Consider the following 20,647-nt stretch of genomic DNA (forward strand, 5'->3'; position numbering starts at 1 on the left):
CCGGGCCTCGGGCGCCTCACACACGTGTCACGGCGACGCTTAAAGGCGCCGCGACTGGCGGCCCGCGCTGCGGGACTCGGAAGGTCGTGGTGGCTTTAAGAGACGGGGCTAGCTGCGTCCCCGCTCCCTGGGCCCGCCCACAGCCGTTCTACGTGGCCTATACGTCACCCTGCCCCCCGCGGCCCCTCCAGCCTACGCGATGACGCAGACACGCAGAGCCGGAGTCACCCCGCCCCCTGGGCCGGAGCCCCGCGCGTTCCCGGAGAGCACGTGAGGCGGCCGCTTCCGGGTGTGCAGCGGGTGTGTGGCGGGCGCAGGCTCAGAGCGCGGGCTCCTTGCGCGTGCCGCGTTCAGCCGGTGGCCCGCGGCCTCGGCCTCCCTCTCCGGAGCCCCTTAGTGACCTAGACGCGGACGGGGAGCGATGAGGGCAGCAGGGGAGGCCGAGAGGAGCTGTTGGAAGGTTGGGGGCGTAGGGGGAGTGTGGCCTTTGACTTCGGAAGTGTCCGGGCTGCGCGGGCGCTTGCAGTGCCCAGCCCCCTGCTGACCCCGTGACGATTACCTGAGGCTTCCGGTGGAGTGCTGGAAAATGCGCGCTGCTCCTGCAGTGTTTTTAAGGCTCCTTTTCACCCAAACCGTCCCTTCCCGACCTCCTGGGCTGGGGTGGGGGGAGGGGCGCGCTCCGAGCCCGACCCAGGCCCTGGCACTCTCACGGGGGCAGAGGGTGGGCATAAACGACCCCCGCCCCCCAGACGACGACCTCCTGCACACGACGCGGTCAGCCCGGTCTTTCCTGGTGGGGAGGTCTGGAGTGAGTTGCTGGGGGAGCCCGCGCCCCCACACACAGTCCCTGCAGTTGGGGCTAGGGATGGACGGTGACACGAGGTGTAACCGGGACAGGATTCAGCCTGCACTTAAGACACGGGTGCTGGTGTCTTGCAAAAGCAAACGAACAGGAACAACGCTGTAGGGGCCTGAGCCTGAGCCTTGTGAGAACCCTTAGAAGTTTAAGATGGAGATGTGTTCCTGGTGATGAGTTCTGTGCCCCATCACTCAATCAGTGAATCGTTGAAATCATTGAAACAATGATTCAAACAAAGACAGGTCTCACGTCTGACACTGTATCAGTGAGTGATACATAGTGTGAGGGCAGGTTGGAAGGGGCTGAGGAGATGGGGTTTATCCCAAAGCTGCCCTGATGAGCAGGTTGCTTTGGAGGTAACTAACCTAGGCCTCCCTTTCCTCATCTATGGAGTAAAGGCGATCCCCGTCAGGTCTTGAGAAAACTGAAGACAGTTGCTTCCTTGCTGCGCTGATACTACGTCTCCCATACCTAGTTGGCTGCTTTGCCAACATTATATGCTTCAATTCCCATGGCAAGCCGACGGAAAGATACTGTTCCCATTTTACAGATGAAAAAACTGAGTGTGCACCATCACTGTGCACCAAGCAGTGATGTGAGGATTTCAACCCGGGTTTGTCAGGCTCCAAGTTCACACCTGTAGCTGAGCCCTCAGAGGAGCCCCCAAATTCTGATGAGATGACAGATGGGCCTCCAACCTGCCTGGGAGTGTAATCTGAGACCTAGATGTTGGGAGGAGCCTTTGGCCAGCCACATTCCCACCCTAACTCCCCCTTCGGATTCTCTCAAAGAAGCCTCAGATCTCTACCTCCTTGAGGTACAGTTCATGTGGGCCTTTCCTAAAGTGCTCAGTCTCAAATGCTACCAGAGAAATGCAAATTAAAACCATACTGAGGGCCATTTCACACCCACTAGAAGAGCTAAAATTAAAAAGACTACATGTTGGAGAGAACGTGAAGCAAAGTAGACTCTGTAAGACGGCTGGGAGTATAAATGGTGCAAGCATTTTGGAAGGAAAAGTAAGAGGTTTCCTGGAAGGAACAAACACCCCCGAGCCCATCCATGGCTATGGGTCTCACCACTCTAACTAGACCTGTAGTCCAGTAAATGCCGCATGTGCACATACAGACCTCGCCTCCCCTCCGATCTTTGGAAAGGTGGGCCCAGGAAGGGCCTGCTGGTCGTCTCCCTGCAGGATTCACAGGCGCTTCAAACTCACCATGCCCAGAAACGGGGCCATCCCCCCACCTCCCCTAAGCTGCCTCTCTTTTTCTGCCCTGTGCCCCCTTGGGCTGCTGTGCTAGAGTTCAGACCAGATCCTTGCCCTTTCCTGCTTTCCAGGCTCCCTGGTGTCCAGGAGTATCTGGCCACTGGGGGTCACTGGGAGACTGGAGGGCAAAGGACGAGAGAGGCAGGACCTTCCTCTCCTTCTCTGCTCCAACCAGAGAGGTGCACAGTGGTTCCAGCCTCCCGCCCTCTCCAAACCCTCCCCTCCCTGGGCTCTGGTTGGGAAGTGCTAACAGCTGCTGGTTGTCCTCTGGTTGGGCTGCCATCATGATGTAACCAAGCCCGGCATTAATTCCCTCTGTTTTAAAGGCTGTACAGAGTGGTTTCGGTGTTCTGATCGGACCCAGGTTGATACAGACCCTAACACCCACCTTCCTGGCCAAGAGCATCCTGGTCTCCTCTCTTTCCCTCACCCCATGTAAATCATCCAGCAACAAATTGTGCTAATTTTACTTCTCAAATAGTCCTCAAACCACTCTTTTCCCTCCGCCTAATTGCCCAGATAGAGCGCCTCTCCATCTTCAGCTGCATTACTGGAATGGCCGAGTCCATCACTTGAGCTGCCCAATAGAAGAACATGTTCAGGGGCACCTGGGTGGCTCAGTCGGTTAAGCATCTGCCTTCGGCTCAGGTCATGATCCCAGGGTCCTGGGATCGAGCCCCACATCAGCCTTCCTGCTCAGCAGGAAGCCTGCTTCTCCCTTTCCCCCTCCCCCTGCCTGTGTTCCCTCTCTTGCTATGTCTCTCTCTGTCAAATAAATAAAATAAAAAAATATATATGTATGTTCAAAAGGCCTACCCAAAAACACTGTGCGCCTGTCTGAACCCTTCCCCATCCCCTGAAGCTGATGGGAAAGTCAAGCTCTCCTTAACCCGGTCTCTAATAGCCCCTGGAGGCTGGCTCCTTGCCTACTTTTTCTTCCTCATCCCCCGCCCCCCCAGCCCCACCACTCCCGGATCCTTTAGCAGAGCTAAATCCAAATGCCCCCTAGGCCCTAATCAGGTTATCACTGCTCCAGGCTCATGCTGATCTTTGGCCTAAATTCCCTTTCCCACTTGTGCCCTTTACAGCCTCCTCAGGAACTGCCTCTTCCAGGAAGTCTTCCTGGATTTCCTCCATCCCTGCCATTGGGGGCAGGTGTTGCCCTGGGCCTGCTGTACATTCCATTTACAGATTCAGTTGGAATGTTCTCTCGACTTCTCCCTCCCATTGATGATTGGTAAAGCTCTCACGATGTCTCCCTCATCTGAGTGTTTTGCAGGTACACAGTGCATAAATGTCTGTGAAACCCAACCAAACAGAGAACGAAATGCCCAAGATGAGACAATGAATAATCTCTAAATCCAGAAGAAGAAAAGTAGAGAAACACTGAAGGTAAAAGGATAAAGTAGACTCAAAACAAAACAAAACAAAACCAAAAAAGCTATAACCAAAATGAATCAAATGAGAATTTATTTTAAGAAATAATGTACAATAAATAAATTTTAAGAAATAATGTACAATTAGGTGGCTCAGTCGGTTAAGTCACTGACTTCAGCTCAGGTCATGATCCTGGAGTTCCGGGATCGAGTCCCACACTGGGCTCCCAGCTCCGTGGGGAGTCTGCCTCTCCCTCTGACCTTCTCCCCTCTCATGCTCTCTCTCTCTCTCTCTCAAATAAAAAAACTTAAAAATTTAAAAAAAAAAGAAATAATGTACAATTAAACAATGAATCTTGGAACACTGAAAAAATTAAATTAAAAAAAAAACACAGAAATAATGTACATTAACAGATTAACAGTATCCGGAACTCACTTGTGGCTGGCCAAAGATATGTGCTAATTTCTGGAGAGATCTAACTCGCATCTCTCACCGTGAATTAATAATTCTGACTTTTACATCAGTTGTTGAGTTCAGGTTCCTAGGAGTTGTTCTGGTTGGGCCTACACAACCCTAACAATTTCCCTGTTTCTAAACACCGCCAAATTAAGATCCAAACCCTTCTCTGGCTGCATTCACCAAGGGAAAGCCACACGGCAAATCCCCAGAGCCGTTTTAGACCTTCTCTCCTTGGACTATGGGTGGCCTGCTCTGGAATTTGGCCCATAAAGATCTTACTTTTTCATGAATATGTTTGGTGGTTTGGCCAAAAAGTAGCCAACAGGCCTTAAATTCCTATGCTGGTCACTGGCCTGCCTCCTCCTTCCCTCCCAAGGCAGTTTTCTCTTAAAAACAAACAAACAAACAAACGAAGTCAGCATGGACACACAGGTGTGCATTTTCTGTGTGCATAGAAGTAGCTGTCCCCAACTGCTGACACCGAAACCCTGCTTGAATCTTCACTGTCCCCATTCGTATCCAACTGCCCTCAGGATGCCTCCCCCTCCTTACCACAAACCTACCTCCCTCCCCCAAAATTCACCCCCTCTCCCCGCTACCCCGCAGCCTCTCGCTTCATTCTTTCCTGTTTCATTCCTTTCCTTAGGACCCTGGCGTTGTTCTCTGTAACACAGTGTTACTTTGCACAGCGCCGTTACTGTTCTTTTGAAGCAAGGCATGTATCCATGTTTGGCTCAGGACTGATTCTATACATTTTTCAAGAGTGTACAAGACCTCTTTTAAATCCCGGTACCACCTCGCCTTGGGCCCTCTGAGCTCCACCGCCATCCAGGGTTGCCCAGAGAGCAGGTTCTGTTAGATTGTCCCTTGCCGTGTCTGGGCCTGCCTGGGAAGGAGGTGGGTACAGGCCCAGGGAACCCAGGCCAGAAGCTGCCTGTAGTGAGTTCAATAGTGACTAATTCTCTCCAGAGTCTGGAAGAGGAGGTGCCCGGTGTCACTCCTAAGCCAGAGGCTGGGAATCTGCCAGGCATCCCTCCCTCCTCTCTCTGGCTGAAAAGGAAGGACCCTGAGGCTTCAGAAGGTGGTGGGGACAAGAGGGCAAGAGATTCAGGTCCCTGAATCGGCTGTGGAAGGTCACCCAGAAGACATCCCCACTGGTCTTGGCAAGAAATGCCCTGGGATGCTGGGTTTGCTATGGCACCCAGCATCTCTGTGGCTGGTATACTTTTGCTCCCAGATCATAGGAAGTCAGAAGTCTTTTTGGGCCCTGGCCATTGTGGGCTGCTTCATCTAGTGCCAAGCCCTAGCATCTGCTGGGGGCGGGGGGGGAATCAGTGCACCTGGTGTGCCTGGAGGGGCCACCCTGGTTTTCTCGGGGCAGTCCTGGTTTACACCCATTGACCCCTCTTGGAAAGCACCCTCCTTCTCTCTCTAAAGTGTCCCTGTTCGATCCCAGCCCCAGTGCTTACTGGCCAGGTGCCTGGGAAACTGACCTCTCGAGGCCTCAGACTCTTTATCGACCAATGAAGAGAGATGAGGACACAGACTTTGCAGAGTTGGCAAGCGTCACCCAGCATAATGGATTTGAAGCCCTCGATGGCAGTCCTGGCATGGACTAAACGTGAGCTTTGACTGGGGTTACTGTCATTAGAATGATTTGCTAAGCAGTCGTCCGTGGCGGTTCAGCATCAGCGTCTCCCGAGCCTGGGGAGAGGTCGCGAACAGGAAAGGGGCAGGGCGTGCATGCCAGAGTCCCACAGGGGGCCTGGGGCCGCTCTCCTGCAGAAGGCCTACGTCCGGGGTCAGTGTCTGGGAACTCGGATGTCGGGAGGGATCCCCCATTCTCTGGTAAGAATGGATCCAGGGGAACCTGCCCTGTTCAGTCGGTGGAGCATGTGACTTTTGTTCTCGGGGTTGTGATTTTGAACCCCCTGGTGGGTGTGGAGCCTTCTTAAGAAACCAAGACAACAAAAAAAAAGATTCTGTGTCTCAAATGTTCGTTTATGCTGAACACCTGCTTTCCTTCTGGGAGGCCTGGAATTCTGCTACACACTGGGCAGAGGATCCCCGCATGACCAGCACCCAGTAAACACCCCCGGGGCTAGGGCTCTGTTGAGACTCCCTGGATGGAATCTTACACCTGGAGCTCCCTTCCCCCGGACCCCCTACAGACTTCGCTTGAAGGGGTAAAACCAAACATCCTGAGTGGGACAAAAATAAACATCAAGCTTTTGGCTTTCCTTCTGGGTCCCGTATGCAGCATTGCCTCTGCATCCCATCTTGGATCCCATCCTCAAACCCACTCGATCATTCTCCGCATTGCCCCCCACCGGGCACCCCGCCATTTAGCCGACTCAGATTGGGATTTGCCTCCCTTTTTTGTTTCACTTCATCAGAGAGGAATATTCCTCTCCATCATTATGGAATGAAAAATGGATACAGTCGTGTTTCTGAAGGTCTTTTTTCTCTCCCAGTTTGTTTCCCAAAGGAGAAGATCTGCAGAGCTGATGGTTTCCCCAAATCAAAGGGCTTGCCTTTCACGGCGAAGGACTCACAGCAACCGAGCGGGGCAAGGCGAGCTGTGGGTCAGCCTCTGAGCTCGAACCCGAGGCTAAAGATAGAACCTGTTCATAAAGTTTCAAATCTGTGGTAACAGCAGGCTGTCCATAAAAAAACTGACCCTGCTAAAACATCTGTAGCCCCACAGTTTGGTCGTTGAGTTGGATGAGGGGAAAGCTAGCGGTGCTCAAACTTCTAGAGGTTTTAACGAGGCCTGGTGGCTGGCCCCGGGACCCTCCACGTTGGATCCTAGAGTGTCTGTTGGAGGTTCGGACCCGAGTCCTCATGCACGTTCCTTTCCACAGGATGAGCGAGGCTGAGGGGGATTAGAATGGCGTCTGGAGACCCCCTAACAGTCTGCTCACCCAGCATGTGGGTCCTCAAACCGATTCAAAATTGTTTGCAAAGACGGAGAAAGTGCAGATAATAACCAGGTCATGGGAGCGTGGAGTTTGTCAGATCATTCTCTGCATTTTTTGGGTTTGTTTGAAAATTTCCATAATGAGAAGTGTTTCGCAGAAGTCACATTTGACCTAAATTATATATGTAAATATATAAAAATATGTACCCAAAATATATCTGTAAATATGAAAAAGAAAGTACATGGGTGGCCGCCGTCTGGTGGGTTGTCTGCTAGGACCCCAAGGAACCTGCAGGTCCGGAGGGGCACGAATGTTGGGGAAGGTCATTTGCACGTTCAAGTTTGAATTATGATGGGGCCATCTTTCCCAGCTTAAGAGGCAGATGGGGAGGGGAGGAAAACACTGCAGGAAAAAGAGCCTTCAGAGTCACTGCCATGCATGGCCCTCATTAGGATCCTGATGCAAGCCAGTAAAAAAGCACTGAAGAGACCATGGGAAATGTCTGAACACTGACTAGATACCAACGGGCCTCTCTTTCTCCTGGGGACACACGTCCACCTCCACGGGACAGGCTCCTTCAGAGGTGTTTGGTTGCTAGGCTAGGAAGTAGCGGCTCCGAGCATCAGACAGAGCTACAGAGACAGAGCCAACGTTCTTGATAATACTGTTTATTGTCCATTGACAGAGCGATCACTCAAGAATGATACAAAGTATCAGAGACATGCACAGTCTGCTTGTCAACGTTCAACAGCTCTCACGTGTTCCCAGCACAGGAAGGTCTCAGACTTCATATTCCAGCAAAAATGCATTGCCCAAAAGTTAAAAAAAAAAACAAAACGAAACGAAACAAAACCAAACCCAAGCAAAAACAAACACAAACAAAGCTTTAAATTATGGCAGCAAGTCCGGTATTTCTTAATACTTATCAAGCAAAGGTTTGAAAATAACTACAATGTAAACTTCACTTTCAATATTTTGAGTTGCTTGCATGGAGACAAGAATGGAAGGAGGAACGAGCAGTGTGTAGAACAGAACATAAATTAAAGGATGCCGAATGGAGAGCCTTCTTCAACTACACGCACGCTGTAATTGTTGACTCTGATGGTATCTGAGTGGCTTTGTCTCTCAGCTGCCACTGGGCGCTTCCTCTTGCATTTTTTGTTTCTGTTTTTGTTTTCTGCTCAGCGTGGCTAGAAGACCAATGTGTGTGGACTGAGTATAACGGCCATCTTTTAGAACCAACCAACTCAAAGATGCTTTACTCTGTAATGATTTGAACCAGAGAACAAAAGGCAGCGGCTGGAAGAAAGCAACCACACTCAAAGAAGGAAAGAAAAGAGCTGAAGGCATCCACCACCATAGGCTAGCTAGCACGCCATGCTTTCCATTCTGGGTCAAAAGCTTCCACGATGCAGAAACCTTAAAAAAAAAAAGTGCAAGGCTAACACCTACCAAGGGTAATAAAAGACACAGCACAGGAATGATTACAACTGATGTCAGAAACAAACCGAAACATTTAAAAAATCAGCAGAAACAGGAGTAAATGTTACATATGATAACACCATACAGGAAGCAAACGGGGGGTGTTATATTGATTGGAGGGGTCTGGTGTTCTTGTATATACTGAAATCACATGGACTGGTCCATTATGACATCTTACACACTTTCTATCACTGTACAGCATGAAAGTACCCTCGATTCAGGGGCTGATCCCTGGCTATCCCCCTAGACTGCCCTAGAAAGGAAGTCATCAAAAATCTGTGCTGACCGGGTCCCGGCAGGCATGGGGGGCTACACGCCACGTGGGGGTCAGGGGTCTTACGGGTGGTTTGGGGTCACCGCAGAGTAGAGCAATGCTTAGAATGTGGTGACTCGAAGTGTTCTGCAGGAGGAGGGTGCACAGGCGGACACACGTGGGTCTCCGCGTGTGCATGTGCTCGCACACGTGCTCACATCCGTGTGTTTGCCTAATTTGCATAAGAAACTCAGAACAGTTTATACCGTACACAAGTCGGAAGAAAAGAGGACTTTTTGCTGAGCAATTTCTGCCTGCATTAACCCCCAATTTACCGGCAGCAGAAAGCTGTGCTTGGGGAACAGTTTCTCCAGTCCCCTAGGACGCTTCTTTTTTTTTTTTTTGGACCGAGAGATGGAATATCAAAAACCCAAGTGGAGGCTGGTACGGCTGGGATTTGGGTTCACAGATTATCTGAGAAGTCATCTTTAGAAAAGTGAGATGTTGGCCACAGTATCCCAGACGCCTGGAAAGAGATTCACTGAAACCCCCTACCTCCCCAATTTGTCCCTTCCTGGGTAAGACTTCACAACATGCCCAGCGACCTTCGCTCCCAGAAATCACGCCCAGCACAGTGACTATCCGTCTTTGTGGGGGGGGTCACGGTAAGGCTGTGGCACCAGGTGCGTTGGGGGACACCGCACAGCCCAGTTTTCGATGTCTTCAGGATGTGCAAACAGAGCACAGCCAGCCCGTGCTACCGCTACACACAACCCCGTGCAAAACCAATGTGTGCGACTCAGCTGGCTGCCCGATGCCAGGAGGAGGAGGAGGAGGAGGGAGCCAGACTGACTTCAGAAGCCCGGGAGTAAATGGCAAGGGGAGCCAAGTGTCCCCCCAAACGTCTGCCCTCAGGGCAGAATGCCATGGACTCCCCCAGCGTCGGGGTGTGTGGTGGGGGGAATGAAAAGGACTTGGATGATGGGGAAGCTTGTCACCCGCATCGTACAAGGCCCTGGAGCCTGGCTTCCACTGTGGATTCATGGAGTTAACTGGGGCTTCTTCAGGAGTGAGCCACTGGTCCAGGGCTTCTGTATTTACAGGAGTCACAGGTACTGGGAGCCCGTGATGGGCACAGAGGAGACAGGGGCACTTGCAAGGGGCGGGGACTGCTGCCTTAGGGCCAGAGGTGTGGAAGCTGCAGGAAACGAGGGACATGCCCCTCTCGAGATGAAAGGGACCTGGTAGGCCTGCTACACAGTCTCGCAACGACCCTCAAAAAGTTTCTGCAAAATGCACATTTCCAGGCTCTGCCCTGACCAGGCCTGGGGGACTCCTATGTATGGGACACCCCCACTCAGTGTTTGTGGCGGTGCCAGGGCTGGGGCTGGGCCCGTGCATCCTGCCCTGCCTGCCCCCAAGGGTGCCCAGGCTGGCAGACGGGGTGTGGGACCACGACCACTTTTAAAAGGGAGATGGGGTGGGAGGAGACTCACACTAATTTAGACCCACTTGGATGACTGTTTTATTCATGCTGTTTCCGGGAAGGGATGTCAGAGCTGGACCAGTCTAAACTCTTGGAGGCTCTTCCGTTGGCCAGAGGGGTGCTGTTGGCCTGCTTACGGGTCCTCAATATCGAGAAACTCCTGCTTGGGGGGCGCCGCCCCGCGGTACCACGCACAGGAGCCGTCACTTCTCTTGATGCAGGCGAAGAACTTGGCCTGATGCCCGTTGATGTTCTTCTCCGTGACCCAGTCCATCCAGAGGCACTCGTCCGGAGACGAGATGTAGCACGGGATCATGGGGCAGCGCGTGATCTAGGAAGAGGGACACGGAGGCAGATCCAGTCAGGGACCGAGGCCACGCAAGGGAGCATCTCCAGAACCCAGCCACGAGCCCAGCAATGACATTCAAGGGCAGTTTGTCAAGAATGAATGACCACATGAGCCCAGCGGCGGGGGAGGAAATGGGGGCTCTAGTTGAACCTGCTCCATCAGCAGCCTCTCCTGACTTCCCCTAGTCTCCGAACAGCAGCAGGCAGCCCACCTGGGCCGGGGGAAGGGGCCTGGGGTAACCCTCAGGCACTGCCCCCACACCCCCCAGCAGCTGTAGGTGCCCCCTCTGCTTTGGGCCATCTTGTCTACCATATCTGGGCATGCCACAAAGGCCTCAGCGGAGCGCCACCCTCCTGGGAGGAGAAGACAACCACAGAGGGTCCCAAATTTCCCGGAGCTAGGCTCCAGTCAAATAAAAAGGACAGCGTCTTGCTCTGAAGCATGCATGGGCCTTGAGAGGATCGGCAAGTAGGACTGTGGTGGAGGAACGTCAGTCCGCAAGAGGGAAAGGGAAGAACTCAGTTTTGTTTTGTATTTTTAAATTTAAATTAAACTAATTAACATATAGCATATTATTAGTCTCAGAGGCAGAGGTCAGTGATTCATCAGTCTTATATAACACCCAGTGCTCATTACATCACGGGCCCTCCTTAGGGCCTGGCACCCGCTCGCCCCTCCCCTGCACCGCTCCCCTCTAGTTACCCTCAGGCTCTTTCCTGTGGTTAGGAGTCTCTGACGGTTTGTCTCCCTCTCCGGGTTCATCTTGCTCTGTTTTTCCCTCCCTTCTCCTACGCTCCTCTGTTTTGTTTGCTAAGTTCCACAGACGAGTGAGATCATCGAAAACTGTCTTTCTCTGACTTATTTCGCTCGGCGGGACACCCTCGCGTTCCATCCACGTCATAGCAAGGGGCAAGGCTGCGTTGGTTTTGATGCTAAAGGACTCAGTGTTGAGTTCCCGCTGGCCACGGAGCCGCGTGCCCCCTGGACACGTAGCTGTAGGTCCGAAGTCCCACTCCAGAGGAGCCAAGGCACCGGCTGGCAACAACGCGGCAGCACAAGCAACAGCGTTCCCGGCAAGAGGCAAGGCGGGCAGCCTTCCAGCCCGACCCACGTCCGGTGGCAGAAGGGCCCTGGCACCGGGCGGGGCTTCCTGTGCTGGGGCTGAAGGCACAGGCGGGGGGCTGGAGGGCAGCGGGCGGGAGAGGACCCAAGCCGGGGGCCGGGGAGATCGCACGGTCTACAGCAGCACTTAGCACTTAACGTGAGCCCTGCTCCGGCTGTGTCTAGCCCCAACTCTGGGCTGTCTTTTTTCTTTTTTCTAAGATTTTACTTATTTATTTGGGGTGGGCAGGGGGCAGAGGGACAAACAGACTCCCTTCTAAGCAGGGAGCCCCATGAAGGCCTTGATCCCAGGACCCCGAGATCATGACCTGAGCTGAAGGTAGATGCTCAAGCGACTGAAATACCCAGGCGCCCCCTGGGCTGCTTTTGAGAAGGGGATGGGTGTCAGGGTTCTCCATGGCCCCAGCGCATGGAAATGGCTGGGATGTTCTTTCCCAAGGCACTCCAGTCTTTGCACTGGTACGTCCCCAGAAAGCACTCATGGCATCCTGTTCTCCCCACAAAATCCCTCCCCCTGGGAGGTTCTCCTTCCCAGAAGCTACAGGCCACGTGGCAAGATTGCAGGGACTTCTCAGATATCCCTCTGCAGGGGGCATGCCTCGGGGCTCTGTCCCTGGCCAGACAGCCTCACTGGTGGAGAGGCCGCACCTCCCCAGAGCCCTGTTCTAAGGACCCCGTGGATGGAGAGGGTCTGGCAAGCCAGGGATCAAAGCCTGGAGGTCTCCCTGGAGATGGAGGCGATGACGGAAATCCCAGAAGGAGGCGGCAGCAGCTTACCTTGCACTCACAGCCCATCTGGTACCTGTGGTTCAGGCTCTTCTTCTGGGTGGTGCTCAGGGTGTCCCAGGGCACGATGAAGTCACACAGGGTGATATGCATCTTGCCATTCCCCTCGGCCTTTCCTGAGGAGACAGAGGTCCTCGAGCTCAGGGCAGGTTACCGGTCCTCCTCCTCCCGCCACCCCTCGCACCCACGTGTGGCTTGGGCACGTGCAGCCTTGCTGCTCACAGTCCCAAGTGTTGTGGGCTGAGCTGCAGCCGCCCCGAAAGCCCTGTGTGAGAGCCCGACCCCCAGCACCTCAGAGATGTGCCTGTGTTTGGAGCTGGGTCTTTCGTGAGTTCAGTGAGATCACATGGGGGGGAACCACATCCGATAAGAAAAGGCTCCTCATAAGACGAGATCAGGACCCAGAGAGGCACGGAAGGACAAGCCCTGCGGCCACGGGGAGGAGACGGCCGTCTGTGAGCCCAGAAGCAAGGCTTCGGGAGAACCAGCACTGCCCACGCCGGATGCCAGACCCCCCAGCCCCAGGGCCTGCTGGGGGGAATCGATCCCCAGCCCGTGGTGCGAGCTGATGGATACACCGTGGACCATCTGTGTGGAGCAAAACTAACACCCAGAGCCCTCGGCAGACCCAAGAAAGGACAAAGGAAAAAAGCTCCCGTTTTCATTACAACGAACACTCAGACGCGTTTCCTTCCCACACTCTTTCACACGCGTGTGTTCCCACGAAAGAGATCACACTGCGTGTAGATCACACTGTTTCCTGTCTTATTTCTCACACACATGTCCTCCATTTGACGTTGACCTTGTCTGGGTTTTTCCACCAAGCAAAAACGTGGAATTCTATAAAATTAGAAATCGGCCCCGAATTCCCTTCATGGTGGGGGGGGTGGAGGGGGAGGTGGCACCGTTTGTCTTTTTGACCTCAGGCTCCTGATTCCAATCCCCGTGGACCTTTTTGCCACCGGTCCAAGCTCCCGCCGAGAGCAGGACGTGGAAGGACACGGAGATGCGGTGCAAACTGGTATCTTCCACGGGCCGGGCTGCGGGGCTCCTGCTGACCCTGGATGTCGCGTATAAATGACAGAGCCTCTCAGAATACTCAAAGGACACCCTTTCCGTACAGGTACAGTTATTAGGACTTGGTTGGGCATGCACGATGTGAAAATCTGTTACAACATCCTCGTGTGTCTGCCTTGGAAAAACACACAGTCTTTCTTGGAGAGAAAAACAGGAATTAATTAAAATTTGTAACTGAGGGTTGTAGGTTTCTTTTTCCTTTGGAGAAGAGGACTGCAGAAGAAAATTACAGTTCCTGAACAAGAGCGTCTCCTGGTGCCCAGCTCAACATGTGAACTTGAGTCATCGGCCCAAGAGGAGGTGGGCTGCCTCGGGCCATGCGGTCATTCCTGGGGCCGCTGCCAGCCGGGCTGAGTGGTTTACTGTGCCCCGTGATTTCTGGGTGGCCCATACCGACTCCAGGACAACAAGATGGAGAGCGTGTGCTCAGAAAGTAAACACCAGATTTGACCCAGAGCCATCCAACCAAGCTGGGGAAAGTAGTCAGCTCAGCGAGGTCCCCCTGTAGCGGGTACGCTGGCCCCTGCTGGATTTGCCTTTTATGGATCTTAGGTTCCACGGCCAGTTAGGAAACCCAGATGTGCCCCAGGTCACTTGCTTGCTCCCGGCATTAAAAGTGGAACAGTGGAAGTGGAGAGACACACAGTTACAAGCAGGTGTATCTTCAAATAAAATGTATCTTTTTCATTTTTATTATAAGCGGAGCCATAATGGTTTCAGTTGTAGCAAGCCTAGCAGAGGTGGGCTCCAGTTACTGGAACTGTCTTCTTGTTCAGACTGGGGACAATTTAATGGACCCATGTGAAGGAACAGCCCAGGACACGTACATGTCACGCGACGCTGCCAGACCTCCGATGGCAGATATAAATGAGTGAACTTCCACATGAGAACGTCGACGTTCGCAGAGTAACTGAGTAACTGAGATGATCAGGCTCTCTGCTTTCGACTCACGACGCCTCATTTGGACACAGAAACCTCTTCCTTCCAGAAAAGAGGCTGAGCAAAATAGATAAAAAGACTCTCCTACCACGTCCCCCGAAATAACACAAAGCAACCTCGCAAGAGAGTCGCTGCCAGGCTGCCGCGTGCAGCCTCTGCCCTCGGCTCTCGTTCCGGACCCACACTTTCTAAGCAGCCACGCGGCTTCCTCACGTGCCTCGTGGTCAGTGGGACAGGGACGGACGTGAGCCACATACACAGCAGACTGCACGCCAGGGCTTCTGGCTGCTGGACATAACCCAGCTTCCTGGCCATCCCCCCTGCAGTCCAGACGGTCCAACTCGTGGAATAAAGGGCGATGCCGAGGTCCTCAGAATCTCTGGGCAAGAGGCAGGACTGACTGACCACGAAAACGCCCCAGGAGATGACCACGATGTCCGGAGGTACCTCCGTAAGGAAGGGGACTGACCTCACCTGCTGGGGCTCAGCCCTCCTTTGTGTGTGCCGACCCACCACTCGGCGCCTCTGTGATGAAAGGTCTGCCTCCGACCCAGGGCAGGGAAGGTTCTCGTTGGATGTCAGCTCCCAGCACTGGCTTTCCCCCGGCCTCTCCTGGGCAGCTTGAAACACTGATGCCCAAGCCGCCCCCCGAAGGGCCTACTTGGAACTGCTCTACGGTGCCACCTGAGGTTTAGGACTTCTAACAGACTCCCCGAGAAATTCCAACAGGCCGTGAAGGCAGAGGGCTGCTGGCTCAGATGCTGGGGAGGCAAGACGGCTAAAACCTAGATCTCATGAGCAGGGAAGCAGAATGTCACACACCTGGGAGTCAGGAAGTCACGTCTGGCAGTGTGGCCCAGGCACAGGAGTGCCAAGAAATGCCTAGCCACTGGCTCCTCCCGGGAGAAAGAGCTCCAGCGCCCGGCACCTGCCAGAGTCTGTGTGGCAGACGCTCACGCCCTGATTTCAAAGAACCAACGAGACATCAACCAGGATTTTTAACAATTGGCATATGGAGAAAGTGGGTTCAGACACACACCACCAGACCTGGGGCACATTGTCCATCTCTCTACTCCTCTGTTTTCCTCATCTATAAAATGGGGACCACGTAACATTACCTTGGTTGTAAGAGATCGTAAGGACCAAAGGGAATCCACACGAGAAACTTTCAGAGGCCATCAGGACCAGGGAGAGGGCGATCCTAGTTCTATTAACAGGGAGACCGTGAAGCCTGTTGCATGAACCCAGACCTGGGTCACCTTCCCTTCCCAGGAGCCCACCCAGAAGACCCAGCCGGGCCCGCCTGCCTTCCGCACGTGCTTCTACAGCTCTGCAGTCTGCTCGGCTGCCTCTAGAGGGCGGTGTGAGGAGCTGGAGAAGGCCCGCGAGCTGCCGCTTTTGAAGGGTTATTCCCCGGAGACCAGCACAAAACCTGGAGCTGAAAACCGGAAGCCGTTGATTTCTTAGGGCAACAAGTTCCCCGAACCATGGGAGGTCTCGTCTCCTTTCCCTTCTCTCCACAGCTTATCTTTCTGACCATAAAAGCAACGGACGTCATTTGTAAGATTTTGCAAATACAGGGACGTATCAAGAGGAGATAAAACCGATGCAGCCCATTCCTGGCACATGCGGACCTGGTCCTCTCATAGCCCTCCCCGGGCACCTGCACCGCGCGCCCCGTGTTCCCTGCACCTGCCTGCCTCGCCCTTCCCTGGTGTCACGGTGACAGCACCGTCAGGAAGGTCCCTGCTTCGTGATTCTGTCCCCATACCTGCCTCTCTGGTCAACTTTGTTTTTCTTTCTGTAAAAATAGTAGACACCGCACATGTAAAATGGTGCAGCTGCTTTGGAAAACAGTCTGGCAGCTCCTCAAATGATTAAACATAGTCACCATATGCCCTGAAATTCTACTCCTACGCATCGGCCCGAGAGGGATGAAAACACAGCCACGCGAACACTTGGTGATGGGCGCTGACAGCTGCGGTGTGCATGTGAGCCCAAGGGCGGAAACAACCCCAGTGTCCACCGATGACAGACGGGGGGGCACGCTGTGGTCTGCTCAAAGACTTAGTATTCGAGCATAACAGGGAGAGAAGTTCTGATTCACGTTACAATGTGGATGAACTTTAAATAATGTCACGCTGAACACAGTGCTGAGTGAGGGGCGCCAGACACAGGACCACAGAGTCCACGCTTCCATTCACAGGACTTTGAAATAGGGAAACCCACGGAACCAAAAAAGAAAGAGACTGGAGCATGCTGGGCCTGGAGGGCGGGGAATGGGGGCTGGTGGGTGGGGAGTGGGGGCTGGGGAGGCAGAACAACAGAAGATTCGGGGTTCTCCAATGGTGGCCACGGTCGCAAGCTGCACGGGTTACCCAAACCACCGAAAGACGCCCTTTAACGGGGCGAATGGTACACTGTGTGAGTTACAGTCAATAAAATCTCGTAAGAAAACATTTAGAAAAGTCAACAGTGCTCATAAAAGAAGAAAAAAGAATCTCCCACCCTCCCCAAGGAGAGGGACAGACGTCTCAGTGGAGCAACGAACCAGACACCCAGATGACAGGCGTGAGCATTTTAAGGGAGGGAGGGGGTGTTACCCAAGGAGGGATGACAGCCGTGTCCTCTGCCCCACTCACTCCCCACTGCATCTCCCCCTGGCAGGGACCCCCATGCGTGCAGCACAGCTAGCCGGGGTCAGTGCCAAATCCTCCGGATCCTTGGATCTTTGCACCTGCTGCCCGAGACGGTCTCCTCCTCCTGAGCATTTGCTCACTGCTCGCAGCACCCCCTCCCCCCAAAAACCCTGCCTTATTTTCCCTCGTTTCTTCTCCTGCCCCCGCAGTGGGAGCCTGTGTGCACTTCCCTCCAGGAGAGCCCCTCCTGAACTCCCGTCACACAGGGCATAGGGCGAGTAGGCACCCGCCTAGTGTGGTTTTTTTTTTTCCTAAGATTTTTTAAAAGATCTTATTTATTTGACAGAGATCACAAGCAGGCAGAAAGGCAGGCAGAGAGAGAGGAAGAAGCAGGCTCCCCGCTGAGCAGAGAGCCTGATGTGGGGCTTGATCCCAGGAACCTGAGATCATGACCTGAGCTGAAGGCAGAGGCTTAACCCACTGAGCCACGCAGGCGTCCCATTTTTAAAGACTTTATTTATTTGACAGAGAGAGAGAGCACAAGTAGGCAGGGCAGCAGGCAGAGGGAGAGGGAGAGGGAGAAGCAGACTCTCTGTTAAGCAGGGAGCCTGAAGTAGGCTCTATCCCAGGACCCCGCTTAGCCAACTAAGCCACCCAGGGGCCTGTGTGTTGATTTTTTAAGTATTTTCAGTGGATGGGGGGAAAAGTACAAATCATCCAAACAGAAGAAACCCCCCAAATCACAGAGACTCGGATTCAGAATGTATTTTTATGATTAAACTCGGACTGTATAACAAAATATAACGATAGATGCGGGGCGCTGCCCCTCCACGCCCCCATCTCCACACACGTTGTAAGCCGGAGCCTGCTTCCCTAGGGAGCATCTCCACATCTGGCTCGGGACTCCCTTCCAGGAATAAAACGCGAAAATTCTCACCTCTTGGTGTCCACCCGACCGCCTGTCTCCCGTGGATACTGGTTTACTGTGTTTCCCCATCAAGTCGCACGAGTCCCACTGTTGTGGGGGCCCGGGCAGGCGAGAACGCACCAGGACGCCTCGGATGGGAAGAGGCAGGGGAGCCTGGAGGCTTCTGAACAGCCTTACGGGGTCAGAGCTCCCCCTGCGCCGCAGCCCTGGGGGCCAGTCCCCACGAACGTGCCCCACGCCTCGCCACATACCCACCTGCAATGAGATATTCCTTCTTCCCCCCGACGTCCAGCGAGACCCCGCACACGGCGGAGGAAGGGGCCGTGTAGATGAACTCGATGTCCTTGTCGGGGCCTTTGAACATCTGTGAGGACCGAGGTGAGACGTGAGCAGAGCCGGCCTGCACCGCAGATGCGCCGACCTGCCCCCGTGGGACCCCCGGGGTGGGAAAGGGGGACAGAAGGAATGCAGGAGCTGGACGAGAAGGCGGCCATTCCCACTGCAGAGTGATGCTCTGGAGATGCTTGTCACGTAGTGTGGCAGCTGTCACCAGGCTGGGCACAACAGGGTCCCCTGGAGGATCCCATCTCCGACAACACATGGGCTCTCCCTACCCCCGACAAGGTCGAGGGTGTATGTCCAGGTGACTCTGACCCATCATGGAGGACCACCGCCTCTGTGAAGTCCCACAACTCTGACCGAGCATTGGCTACTTGATGGGAGAGGCACCCTCGCCTCCATGGCCTTGGACAGGACTCCGCGGGCCAACGGGGCCTAATGTCCCGGCTGCTGATCTACTGCAGACAAGCCTGCTGCCCGGAGGTGGGTGCACTGTTCCAAGAGCCTGGCAGGAAGTGAGACCGCCACAGCCGGGGGTTCCTGCTGCCCCACAGGGTGGGGACAGTGACAGGTGGGGGATGTGAGTGTGCACGGAGGCTGGCCCTCCACCCCGGCTATGGGGTGCCGGGGGTGGGAGGTGGTGGAAAGGGGAAAGCACACACATGCTCCGGGACCACACAACAGAGGATGCAGGGCACATGTGCCCTCGGGCTTCACTCGTCCGCTGGAACCTTGCCGTGCCTAAGCCAAGGTCACTAGCGTGGGCTTTGGAGGGGAAGGGTTAATAAGCAGACCCCAACGCAACGGGGTCATCTCAATGGCACAATAAACCAGCCTTGCAAGAGCTCAGTCCACCCACCCCGCCCCAGGAAAGGTGAGGCCGCTGGTGACGACAACGGGCTCTGCTAAATGACGTCTCAAGAACAGAGATGCTCTCTCTTCCTTTCACAGAGACTCAGGCCCCGAGAGAGCAGGTCACCCCTTCTAATAGCACGGATGCAACAAGTAAGTGTCTCATTGACCTGACAACATTCACTGCCCACGGATGCTTCTTTTTGTGACAAAATTAAAAACAAACAGTGACAACTCCTGTTGACAGAGCTGTCTCTCCAGTCAGAACCCAGAACTTCCCTCTCTGCCTCAGACCAAGTTAGTGACTGTTGACAACGATCACTTTCCTCCAGGGCCGGTCCCGTCCTTCCGGCCTCTCCCATCCTGTCTCCGCGCAAACACAGGCTCCTTGCCATACACCCTGACACGAACATTCTGAGAAAACCGACCCACCACCTGCCCCTCAGTCGGCAGCCTCCGTGCCTCCTGTCCCTCTCTCACCTGGTGGACCCCCCTCTCCAGCTCTGGCCAGGCTGTGGTCTCCAAGTCTTCCCCCACATCCTCTTTCGAGAAGCCGGCCCCCACCACACCTGCCCACAGGACTCCTTCCTCTCAGGATCTGAAGCTGACCACGCAAGACTCAAGCCTCCAGCACTGTCTGGGGGTGTGAGGGGTCGCAGACGCAGTGGCCAAGCTCTCTTGCCTTCACGAACCTCGCGCTATGGACGGGCACCCGTGGGACGTTCCATAGCAGCCCTGGCCAGCTCCGCAAGGACGCTGAGCCTCTGCCACACGCTCACTGTCCACCAAAGTGAAGAGGACGCATTTCTGACACAGCGCAGTCAAAGCGCGTCCACACGACTCTGCAGGCGTTTACAGATTAAGGAAAATCCAAGTGACTTGCATCTGCCCCGGAGAAGGCAGGCTACCTCCCCAGGGTCTCCCGCCTCCAGGGGACCCCCCACCGGCTCCCGACCCTCTCACAGCCCTGCCCAGCGGGACAGCCCCACAACGGCCCCCGTTACCTTGATCTGCTTGATCTCGTACTGAATCCGTTTGATGGGGTTACCGTAGATGTCGTTCCCGGAATCCACCTCCTTCGCACTGACCGCTTTCGCCCTGATCACTGTGAGACAAAGACACAGAGGTCAGCAGAGCCCCCGCAACACCGTCCTGAGGCCGAGGAGGGGTGGGAGGAGCAAGCGAGTCGCTCCCCACACGCGCGGAGCGGGGTGGGGGCAAGAGGTGACGCTCTGAGACCCCTGCGGTCCCAGGATTCTTCGACAAGGACGCTGTCGGGGGCAGCAGGAGCCTGGTCTCGCAGGGCGAGCCGGCTTCCTGAGGCGGTCGCTGATAAAACTCTTCCTTGATGCTACGCTCAAGGGCTTGGGGGCTTTTTAAAATTCTCTCCGGTGCCCAGCGAAGTAACTGGGCACGATCGTCACCCTGCAATGGAGGATGGTGGGCACGATCGTCACCCTGCAATGGAGGATGGTGGGCACGATCGTCACCCTGCAATGGAGGATGGTG

The 20,647-nt window shown here is 54.5% G+C and overlaps 1 protein-coding gene across 1 annotated transcript in view; it reads right to left on the reverse strand.

The window, feature by feature from the left end:
- Window positions 1-7,538: 7,538 nt before the first annotated feature.
- The window catches only part of LOC111160406 (TIMP metallopeptidase inhibitor 2), a 44,497-nt gene continuing 31,388 nt past the window's right edge, over window positions 7,539-20,647 (reverse strand). Inside the window, exons 2-5 of the mRNA XM_022523506.1 lie at window positions 20,143-20,243; window positions 18,203-18,311; window positions 12,356-12,480; window positions 7,539-10,438 (exon numbers count right to left, since the gene is read on the reverse strand). Coding sequence (XP_022379214.1) covers window positions 10,241-10,438; window positions 12,356-12,480; window positions 18,203-18,311; window positions 20,143-20,243 — 533 coding nt within the window. The 3' untranslated portion in view covers window positions 7,539-10,240. The remainder of the gene's footprint in view (window positions 10,439-12,355; window positions 12,481-18,202; window positions 18,312-20,142; window positions 20,244-20,647) is intronic.

This window comes from Enhydra lutris, unplaced genomic scaffold, assembly GCF_002288905.1.
Source record: "Enhydra lutris kenyoni isolate GAN:26980312 unplaced genomic scaffold, ASM228890v2 scaffoldscaffold75, whole genome shotgun sequence".
NCBI classification, from domain to species: Eukaryota; Metazoa; Chordata; class Mammalia; order Carnivora; family Mustelidae; genus Enhydra; species Enhydra lutris.